This window comes from Notolepis coatsorum (genome assembly GCF_963971535.1).
Source record: "Notolepis coatsorum genome assembly, chromosome: 20".
NCBI lineage: Eukaryota > Metazoa > Chordata > Actinopteri > Aulopiformes > Paralepididae > Notolepis > Notolepis coatsorum.
This window is the reverse complement of record NC_140184.1, coordinates 13,743,854-13,755,991: the sequence shown is the minus strand read 5'-3', so window position 1 is coordinate 13,755,991 and position 12,138 is coordinate 13,743,854. Positions and strand designations below refer to the sequence as shown.

Genomic DNA, 12,138 nt, shown 5'->3' with positions numbered 1-12,138 from the left:
TATTCTTTATCCTTCATCCTATATTCTTTATCCTCTATCCTTTATCCTTTCTCTATCAACCCTTCCATTTTAATGTTGTACTTTTCCCATTTTCTGTCATTTATCTCCTCTCTTGCTTCTTGTGCTATGTCCATTACATTATGCCCCCCCCCCCCTCCTTCTATCTTTCTCTATCTCTCAGGAAGCTGATGTAACATTTCTGGGGCAAGCCGTCATTTAAAGGTAGAATCTGTGATGCCGTCAAAGAGCTCCCTGCGAGGGGAAAGTGCTCCACTTGGTTTTGCACTGTGTTTCCATTTTCAGTTTGGGTCTGATGTGTGGGTTGGAGTTGAGTGGGGATATGGGATATGGGAGGGGTTACTACTGTTGGCCACACTTCTGGCTCTGCCAAGAGAGGTCTGTCTTATATTATATTATATATTATATTAGGGATGAGTTATGATTTTCTAATTTTCGCATAGTTGTGCCAGTCTCCCACATTCGATTTTCATGTCAGAGTCAAAAATTTTTTTTTTTTTTTAATCCACTTTTTTCTCCTTATTTTCTATTTTTCTCCCATCCCAATTTCGCTGTTTCCAATTCTCCCCTCCCCTGTCTTGAACGTTGCTCGCATATGCCCCCCACAGGTCGGTCGTAGGGAGGATAGAAGCCTTGCATCACGTGTCCCCTCCGGCACACGAGGAGGCAGCCTGTCACATCTTTTCACCTGTCGCTGTCCACAACGTCCACATTACCACCCATCGACTTCCACCCGCTGACTCTGCCAATTGAGCCAGTATGACGGCCGGCACAAGCCGGAGGCAACGCCGACAGCTGGATTTGAACCCGGTGTCTCTTGCGTTGGTGACGAGTGCAATGTCCGCTGCGCCACCCAGCCGCAGTCTAAAATATATATATATATTATTATTTTTTTTTTTTTTTATTTAAGTGAAGCAAACCATTCTTATTTAATACATTTTTATATCTAGAGGCAGCCTAATTTTCATAGCCTAATTGATCTAAAAGATGCACATGCTACTGTTTCTGTTTGTTTATTAAAACTGGTTGATAGGCCAATGCAATGCTGTTATTATAGGCGATGGTCAGCTGAGCCAATCAACGTTCTGAAGGATTATCTGAAGTGCCTATTTATGTGCAATACCCTTTGATTTGAACGATCCATTATATTAAAAAGAATAACCGAATTGAACTGAAACTGAACATTTTAACTGAATTTAAACTGAAACAGAATTTTCTTTTATGATTTTGGTCAGTCATGCACATCCCTAGTCTGGTTATATCCAGTAGTAGCTTATTATACTGTGCATTTCTCCAGACCTCTCTTCTAGTGGTCTGTGTTTAAGATATCAGTACCCGAGGTTATAGAATGTCATCCCATCTTTCAGGCTCTAGCAGGCAAAATGTTATGGTTAGAGCTAAAGTGATGGTATCTAACTAAAGTGGAATGAATCTCTGTCTGTCTGTCTGTCTGTCTGTCTGTCTGTCTGTCTGTCTGTCTGTCTGTCTGTCTGTCTGTCTGTCTGTCTGTCTGTCTGTCTGTCTGTCTGTCTGTCTGTCTGTCTGTCTGTCTGTCTGTCTGTCTGTCTGTCTGTCTGTCTGTCTGTCTGTCTGTCTGTCTGTCTGTCTGTCTGTCTGTCTGTCTGTCTTTAAATTCTCTCTGGAACTGCTCATCCGATCGACTTCACACTCGGTGGGTGTATCGCTGGGGACCCAAGAAAGTGCAGCGTCAAGCGTGAAGTTGATTGAATGAGCGGGTCTTGAGAAAGCTGCAAGCAGCAATACTGGGGGGCCAAGCAATCGTCCCGTTCTGAACGGGCACGTCTTGAACAGACACTGCCATTGAAATTCCAATATCGGACAACTACTGCTCTGTTGGCAGAGCCTGATGTGCAGTCAACAGGAGCGACCCATCCCCTATCCCCACTCAGCTCCAACCCACACACTTGATAAAAACTGAAAATGTAAACAAAGTGCAATACCAAGTGGGGCTCTTTTAAATTCATTAAATAGCAAGGCCACGCTTTAAAAGATAGGAGTGCGTCACCTTGTTTGTAGAGCTATAACTATATTCTATATTATAGCTATGGATACAATACTATGGCCCATTTGACATCACCTATCTATCGTTCAATATGTGAAAAAGAATACTTTTTTCCATCCATACGTTCCTGCGTTATACCGTGGTGAATATAAGTATGGTTTTAGAGCAGTCTGGGGTAATTCCCGTTTCTTGCCTGTACACGCTACTATTCCCAAATCAAATCTATGTCATAGGTATTATGTTTCATCATGAATGCATGAAGGGGGGGGGGGGTCGTTTCTGATGATTTGATTGCCAGTAACGGCATTCGTATTGAACACTAAAAATGCTTATCAGCCCGATTGGTATAAAAGCATTGCACGATCAAGCTAAAATTGACGTCAGATCGTCCTTACCTGTGATCGGGAGTATTCCAAAAATAATATTCCCTTGGGAACCGTTCATTATTTTGACTGGTCAGAGTCTAGCAGGGCCCTATAGCTAGCCCAGAGTCTACATTACAAATGTTTTATCCGATGGCTAGGTGTTCTGTGTTTTAGTTATTAGTCTATTAAGCATTTTGTAACATTTGTTTTGGTTAGTGCTACATAAATAAAGCTATTATTATTATTATTATTATTATTATTATTATTATTATTATTATTATTATTATTATTATTATTATTATTATTATTATTATTATTATTATTAACAACTGTGAATTCAGGTGTAAGGACAATTCTTGCTTTTAGGTTTGGGAAGCTGCCCATTGGGACTGCCCTGGGATCCTACTGGACATGGGACAGTAGAGAAGAAATGTATAGTGATGGAGTGATGCAATCAAATGGGAAAGAGAGGAGAGAGTAGAGAGGGAGAATGCTTGAAGAGGAGGAGATAAAAGATAGAGGAACATGTATTATGTGCAGTCTGTATCTGTACACTGTGCAACCTGAAGGATAGGGTCACTTGTGGGTGAATGTGATGTGAGTAAGGATTTACTCAGACAAAGGTAGACGCAGTTGATAAGGTCTATTAAGCTTACAACCCAGGAGAATTGGCTTGAGAGACCCGGCGAGTCCCTGGCCGGGGGGTCTCGTAACAGGATTGTTTGAGGGGGGAGGGGATTATTCTCTCACACACTCCACTAGGGATGGATCATAAAAACAGAATAACCAAATAATCATCTGCGGGGATCAAAGTAAACTTTTGCAATGTGGTTGTTCTTTTTTTTTTTATATAAACAGGTTATTGAGAATTTCATTGCTGGAAGTAACCTTGTTGACTGAAAAGCATTTTTCAATTTCGGCCACTAGGAAGACGTGTTGTGTAATTAACTTGAGATTTGAGGGCAAGAAAGATCATGGCCGACGCCTCCCACCCCGGCCACAGCCTCTTCACCCTGCTCCCCTCTGGGAGAAGGCTGCAGATCCCAAAGGCTGTGAAAGCTCGTCACAGACTGAGTTTCTTCCCCTCAGCCGCCAGGCTGATCAATGCCTCAGGCTTGTGCACATCCCTACACTCAATAGTTCCACGGCCCATTTACACTTCAGCCTCCGATACAAGGACCATTATCACCCCCGAGCCCCCTGGACACTGCAGGCCGACCAGATAGGAGAGAGAAGTGAGTCATCTAGTCTGCAGTGTCTCTCAGGAGTCACACACTTCTCTCCCCTCTCCGCCAATCACACCCTTCTGGAGGGCACGGAGAGGACACTCCCTGCGGCTCTCGCACCAGCTCCATAACTCACACTGCTCTCCAGTATCGCAAGCAACACAACCCTGACTTTATGGTCCTTTCATTTGACGGGAGCGTCGCAATCTCTCTCTCTCTCTCTCTCTCTCTCTCTCTCTCTCTCTCTCTCTCTCTCTCTCTCTATCTATCTATCTATCTATCTATCTATCTATCTATCTATATCTATCTATCTATCTATCTATCTATCTATCTATCTATCTATCTATCTATCTATCTATCTGTCTGTCTGTCTGTCTGTCTGTCTGTCTGTCTGTCTGTCTGTCTGTCTGTCTGTCTGTCTGTCTGTCTGTCTATATATCTATCTATCTATCTATCTATCTATCTATCTATCTATCTATCTATCTATCTGTCTGTCTGTCTGTCTGTCTGTCTGTCTGTCTGTCTGTCTGTCTGTCTGTCTGTCTGTCTGTCTGTCTGTCTGTCTGTCTGTCTGTCTGTCTGTCTGTCTGTCTGTCTGTCTGTCTGTCTGTCTGTCTGTCTGTCTATCTGTCTGTCTATCTATCTATCTATCTATCTATCTATCTATCTATCTAGCCCCATAGTCCTATTTGAAACTCCAGTATAAACAAAATTGTTACACCTGGTTCTCCATCCACTTCTGTTCTCTCTCAGGATGATTGCAATACATTTCTGTAATTTCTTTTGGACAAAATGACAATTATTAGAGCACAGTTTTCTCCACGGCCACTCCATGCAGTGTTTCCACCCAAACCCACAATATGTTCTCCTCTGTCATTGCAAGAGCTCATGTCGTATATTTCTAAATGAAAACATGAATATAAGCAACTATAAATGTACCAAATGATAAAACAGAGAAGTTGATTTGAAAGACAGGGTGATTAGAACACCATGTGAAGGTATTTCTGAGACCCTAGGGTAGAGGCGGTTGACTCCCCAGAAAACAGATGGCTGACCTTAAAGACAATAAAACTGACCCCTACCCTAAGTAAGGACTTTCAAGTTACGACATGGCAGAATGGTTAGGGGACAGAGTAAAAGGAGTGGTAAAAAGAGCCTCTCAGATAGACGAGTCAGCAGCACTCAAGTAAGGCCAAATGTTCAAAATGCATCCAGGATATAGAAAAAACTAATAAGGTTACATGTAGGCATAAACTCTTAGAAACTATTAGAATAACTTAGTCACAATAAAGAAAAGAAACTCTTAAAGCTAGAAGGTAAAACTATACTGTATTGGTCAAATGTTCATCAGGAAAATAAAGTGTTCTATTAAAGGACGGGGAGATATGGTTTGTTGTCTGGACACTGTCTGAAAAAGTGAGTCACTGGCTAGACAATAAAGAATTATCTTAGTATTCTAAAAAACAATCACAGAATGGTAAATAGTTTGTAGATGGAAATAGCTCATGTTTTATTATTTATGCATCAAAAGCCAGTCTGTCTCCCCATAGACTGTGAAAACCGTTGTCATCAGAACCAACTGGTTGTGTCAGCAGAAGAAATTGTGTAACATGTGGACACAGGACACCCTCAGACAAGTTCTGCTGGAATGTGACAGGAATAGGCAGGGTCTCCCCGTCCCTCTCGCTCTCTGTCTCCCCCTCCCTCTCTCTCGCCCCCTCTCTCTCTCTCCGCTGATAAAAAGGGCGAATGGCGACTCACTACACACACGACTCACACCAGAAGGATCCCTGCAGAGCCAAGCCGTGACACAGAGGGACTGAGACCCGATGACAGACGAAATCGCTTCGCATCAGGAGAAGCGCTGACACACCAGAAAGGACCTGAAGACTCAGAGCCACTGACACCCAATGACAGAAGATCGCTTCGCAGCAGGAGATCCTGCCACGGAGAGAGATGAAATCAAGCGCTCCTTGCTTGAGCGCTGAGACTGAGGAGACCAGGTTGTCTTGACAACCAGACCAGCGAACCACAAGAGAGGACTCGGTGTTGGCTATGGACAACCTAAGACAGCGAACAGCACCGAGAGACGACAACAGCCAAATGAAAGAGACGATGTACTGTTTTAATTCCTAAAGCTGTTTTATTAATAAACACCGCCGCCCGTTGATATTGACCATATCGTCAGTCTCCTCTTACTTGAAACCGAACATCTGAAAATACCTAAAACCAATGCAGAGAGAAGGATGAAATAGAACACTATACGATCAATGAACTTAGATAAAAGATACATGAATGAAGAAAAGACACTTCACTCACCACAATTATTAATAAAATGTCTTCTTCTACATGCACCCTTGATGTCATTCCATTTACATTTACATTTACATTTAGTCATTTAGCTGACGCTTTTATCCAAAGCGACTTACAAGTTCTGTGCGACAAGACAGCAAGAAGGGTATAACTCTATCAGCTGAGTAACAATGTTCATCAAAGTGTTGCGTGTTACAGTGTAGGTTAGTTTATTAGGACAAGTGCATGACATTAAGGTTAGTCGGGGTTAGATTTTTTTTTTTTTTTTTTTTATATCATTTCAGATAATGGTTGAAGAAGTGAGTCTTTAGTCGACGGCGAAAGATTGGACGGGATTCGGCTGTCCTAACTGGGATGGGTAGTTCATTCCACCATTGTGCCCACTACTTTTCTTAAGAACTCACTACCCACTATTGGTCCTTCTCTTCTAGCCATAATAAACAGTTATCTTACTGTAACTCATTCAGTGCCGGAGGCCTAGAGCATCTTAGTTCCTACCACGCCAATGCTCTAAAAGATAGGAATAAGTGGCTGTGTTTGCAGGGCTATATATATATATATTCTATATTACAGCTATGGATACAATACTATGGCCCATTTGACATCAACTATCTATCGTTCAATATGTGAAAAAGAAATAAAAAATTCATCAATATGTTCACGTGTGAATATAAGTATAGTTTTAGAGTGATCCTGTCTAATCCCAGAAAACGACTATATGCAGCAAAACGTGAATTTCACTAAAAGCGTTGCAATTTCTCGCCTGGACACGCTACTATTTCCAAATCAAATGTATATAATAGGTATTATGTTTCATCATGAATGCATCAAAGGGGGGGGGGTAGTTTTTTGATGCTTTGATCGTCACCAACGGCATACGTTGTGGAGTACCATTACACACACACACACGTTGTGATCGAGGTGAAATCATGGTTGGATCAAAGCAGGATTTATATCATTTAGTCCTTACCTTCACTAGGAGGTACCCCAAAAAGAATATTCCAATTGTCTGACCGTGAGTCGAAGTACTGGTGTCCATCGTGTCGCCAACATAATCCACCACAACAGATGCATCAGGGGCATTTGACGCTTCTCAATGCAATCGGGATACCCGCTTGCCTCACCTGACAAAGAAAAGTGCGCCCGGAGACATTTGATTGTTGCACAGGCCAAGATATAAGGTTTCAATGGGTGCTCGATACTGCCACCTGGGAGAATGCGGCCGGTATTGCACTTTGGCATTCTCAGGATGATTCCCCATGTTAACCCCGAGTCCGTGTGCCTGTAATGAATGGAAATATCGAATAAAAGAAATAATGATGAAAACCCGACTATACTTGGGTCTGGCGTTGAACGGTCGGCGAGATAACCCGACTAACCTCGGGTCCGGCGCTGATTGAGTTAAGAACTCACTGCCTACTATTGGTCCTTCTCTTCTAGCCATAATAAACAGTTCTCTCTCCGCAGGCTGCGTTCCAGGCCACTTCAAAAAGGCAAAAAAAAAAAAAAAAAATCTTGACCCTTCATCACCTCAAAACTACAGGCCTATATATAAACTCCCCTTCATTTCTAAAGTCACTGAGAATGCTGTAGCATTATTGATATTCTCTGCGCCCCGAGTTGCCTAGTAATATAAGCGATAGTGATCTTTAAATAGTTTAGTTTACTCCGTTTATTTGATCAGGGACAGTGCATATCAATCAACAGTTATACATTTATAAATTAATACAAATTTTAAAACTGTAATTATGCCAACATTAGCAGGGTTGCTAGTTTTCAGTTGTAGTCCCTGGGCTAGATGTTTAAGCCAGAAAAGAAACAGAAAAATAGAAGGACATTAAAGCTAATATAAAAACTGTTTAAAACATATTCTTTTATTTATTTATTTTTTATCCACTTTTTCTCCTTATTTTCAATTTTTCTCCCATCCCAATTTCGTGTATCCAATTCTCCCCTCCCCTGTCTTGAATGTTGCTCGACTATGCCCCCCAGTGGTCGGTTGTAGAGAGAATAGAAGCCTTGCATCACGTGTTCCCTCCGGCACACAAGGAGGCAGCCTGTCACATCTTTTCGCCTGCCAGTGAGGATTCTCATTGGCGAGGTGTAACGCCACTACCCTCGCCACTTCCTGTCTCTGCTGTGCAGGCGTCTCCCAACCAACCTGTAGGGGTCACTGTCCACAACGTCCAATCCCCACCCATCGACTTCCACCCGCTGACTCTGCCGAAGGCAATGCTGAGACTCAGCCCCTCAGACACACTCAGCAGCCAGCAGAGAGATGTTTAAGATGCTGAACGTGTTGTTGTCCATCTCATTAGAACCCAGCGGAGGCGGCCATCAGTCTTCAAGGATCAATACCCCTTTATGGCTTTGTCCTGCTCTTATTAATGGCTTTGCCCTACTCAAGAACACAACAGTGCATGGATGTATGTGGTGTGTGACTGGGTGTGGCATTAAATAAATGCATTATGTATGTGCTGAAGGGAGTTATGGCGTCCTGCAAGGGCAGAGGTTAGCACCTGACTTAACTATCAAGCAGTCTTGTACATTAAAAACTGATGTGTGCAGTAAGGAAAGGGGGAATTGTCTGTTCTATTTAAAAAACCCTCAGCTCGGAACTAGGCAAAATCTGCATATGGCTCGCTGATAACAAACTATCATTACACATGGGCAAAACAGAGTCCATTCTCTTCGGTTCAAATAACAAACTCAGCAAGACCGACGGCTTCTCAGTTGCAGTGGGTGACAATATTGTCACAAGGAAAGACGAAATTACCTACCTGGGTTCCATCCTAGAGGCAAATCTTTCCTGTGACAAAATGGCATCCAATGTAATAAAAAAAAGTCAACCAACGAACTAGATTCTTGTACCGGATCTCCTCTCTGGTAAACAAGAATACCCTGAAGACTCTGGCAGGAGCACTCATTCAAGGGTACTACGACTATGCGTGCACCTCATGGTACCAAAGCACCTCAAAGGCGCTTAAAACAAACATCACAAAACAAACTGGTCAGACTACTACTTGACCTTACCCCCAGAACCCACCTCACCCCTGCCCACTTTGACAACCTAGGATGGCTTAGAGTAGACGACAGAGTACAGCAACTTGCAATGGGCCTGGTCTACAAGATACACTATACGACTAAAGTACCCATGTACATGTCAAAATACGTCCCAAAGGTCAGTGAATACCACAACCACTACACCAAAGGAAGCTCAACAAATCATGTTAAACCCAGATTCGGCTCAAACAAGGGACTAAACACGTTTTTGCCACATCAATGTGGAACGCCCTACCCAAAGCTGTAAAGGAATGTGAATCCCTACCCACATTCAAAACTGCTCTTAAAGAGCACCTACGGGGGGTGCTCGAGTAGCACACCATGTACCGCGCTGCGTCGCGGAATACCGTGCTGCGTCACGGACCTGGTTGACTCCGAGTTCGATTCCCGAACTCGCCGTCATTTGCCGAATGTCTTCCCCTGCTCTCTCTCCCGTTTCACCCTACATCTGTCGGTCATGCTTGACCAGAAAAGCGATAAACGCTAAAAAATGAAGTTAAAAAGAAAAGAAAAAAGAGCACCTACGGGAGGCTGCAATTCAAAACTGGCCACCGTAAATGCCCAAAACCCCCACCACCTCCTAATAGACAGTCTCCTCCCCACCGCATGTATATATTCCCTCCCCGCCGTATGGATATTTCCCTCCCGCCCACCCACCCCCTCCTAATGTACAGTCCCCTCCCCATCATATGTATATACTCTGTCAGGATCTAGGGGTAACAGTACTGTATATTTGAATACCGTTTATGTCACAAATGTATCAGTACTAAATACCTATATGTCCCTATGCCATAAATGTCATGTATGTTGTGTATGTCATAAATGTCTATATGAATTGAAAATGGGGGACACTGATGGAAACAAGACAAACGTCTTTTTCAGGTCTGCATCCCCTTAACAATTGTGTGTATTGAGCCGTACTGTATTGTACCCATTCTGCAATCTGTTAAATAAAGTTTTCATTCATTCATTCATTCATTCATTCATTTCATTCATTCATTCATGGTGTCCAGCATCACTGTCATCTTTGAGGTAGAGTGGACAGCACCACCTAGTGGTTGAGAGTAGCAGTGAACTATATAGATAGAGTACTTAATTTAAGCACTAGTCATTATTCCACCTTTTACTAGTCACTATTGTAAAGTTATTAGTTGCTATACATACTATCTAAAATAATATAGATGCTAGTTCTTACTCAATTGTAACTAGTGATAACTAATTTGATAACTAATTTGGTTATTACCTTTCACTTTTCTGTGGCACTAGTCCCTATTCTTCCGGAACTTATTTAATACTGACTAGTGACTAATTTGTTTTTTACTAGTCACCTTTTGTGATTACTAGATATAGTAACAATTTATAACAAGTACTAGCATGTATTAGACAATCCCATCCCAATTTCGTGATTCCAATTCTTCCCTCCCCTGTCTTGAACGTTGCTAGACTATGCCTCCCACTGGTCGGCTGTAGTGAGGATAGAAGCCTTGCATCACATGTCCCCTCCGGTACACGAGGAGGCAGCCTGTCGCATCTTTTCACCTGCCAGCTCGAACTCTCAGTGGCGAGGAGTAAAGCGTGGGAGGCTCACGCTGCCCCCGATACTTCCTGTTTCTGCTGTACAGGCGTCACCCAACCGACCTCTAGGAGTCGCTGTCCACAACATCCAATCCCCACCCACCGGCTTTCCCACCCTCTAACACTGCCAATTATGTTAGTATGACGGCCGGCAAAGCCGGTAGCAACGCAGAGAGCTGGGCTCGATACCAGCATCTCCTGCGTTAGTGGCGAGCGCCTTGCCCACTGCGCCACTCAGCCGCCCAATAGTGACTATTTATGAAAGAAATATATATTTTATATATAAATTGCCTTCTGAATCCAACAATTCACTCTTACAAGAGAGAGAGAGCATGCTGAATGTATTGTGACTGTAAGTTAATGACGGTCAGTGTCTACAGTAGATCCATCAGGTGTTACATGCCAATAATATGTAAAAAACAATCATAGCTATGAAACCAGAGGTAGAGACACAAACATAGTTCAGTTTAGATTTAGACTCATTTCCTACGGCCAGCAGACCTTCCTTTACTCAGCAGCAGTTCTGTGGAACAGCCTGCCCAGCAGCATTAAACAGGCCCCCGGGTTAACTGGCTTCAAAAAGCATGTACGATCATGGCTATCGGCATAGGAAAGAGAGGGTAGCATTTTTATTTATTATTCTTTTATCTTCAACTGTATATGCATATTGTATCTTAATGTTTTATGATGTTGTTTTATGTTGCTGTATGTCCTGTTTTTTAATACCAGGGACCATGATGGAAATAAGTGCCTGCATTTTATCACGTTTTTATCCCTTGGATGATGTCTCTAATCCACAATAAAATAAATCAATCAATCAATCAAAGCTGTGTCGAGGGGCTACAGACACGCCCCCACCGGTGGAGTATTCCCCTGCAATGGAACATGTATTCATGCAAGCAAAAGTATTTAGGTGTGACAGGTGAGAGGCGTGCTGTCGCCTCAGGTCTGTGTACGGTGTGGTATGTAAACACTGCATGTGTGAATATTTGTCTATTCATGCCACTGTGTGGTGTTTCTGGTTCCCAGGTCCCCACCAGCCCATGCTGCCTAGAGGGGGCTACATGCGCTCCCCCTCGTGGACCCGCTGCAGCAAGGTGGAGCAGCCGCGAGAGAGGAAGCACCACAGCAACTCAGACGCCGCAGAGCCCATGATGAAGCTGGAGAGGTCCAAGCAGCCGTGAGATCCGGGCTGCACCCAGGCTACACAAGAGACACGCCACGAGCAGACGAGCCAGAGCCGAGGCAGAGAGCAGATCCAGGCGCCCCCCCCCCCCCCCCCCCCCGGCTCTCTGTCGGACGCTCACACTACTCACCTCGGCGCTGAACAGGGAACTCTGGACACTCTGTATTACAACAACAGGATGCTAAGATGCTGCAACTCTCTTTCTTTCTCCCTCTGTATTACACACACACACACACACACACACATAATCATTGTGTTCTTCATGCAAGGGGTCCATTTGGTACTCAGGGGGGGCCAAACTTTTTAAGCTTTGTTTTTTGCGATGACCAACAACAGGGTATGTGGTGGACTGGCAGGCTGAAAGTGCCT

At 43.4% G+C, this 12,138-nt stretch overlaps 1 protein-coding gene across 1 annotated transcript in view; it reads left to right on the top strand.

The window, feature by feature from the left end:
• dbndd1 (dysbindin domain containing 1) overlaps positions 1–11,767 on the top strand; it is a gene marked incomplete at its 3' end in the record, with an annotated part of 85,020 nt that extends 73,253 nt beyond the window's left edge. Inside the window, exon 4 of the mRNA XM_084337583.1 lies at positions 11,613–11,767. Within this exon, the coding sequence (XP_084193709.1) occupies positions 11,613–11,767 (155 nt within the window). The remainder of the gene's footprint in view (positions 1–11,612) is intronic.
• Between the last annotated feature and the right edge of the window lie 371 nt (positions 11,768–12,138).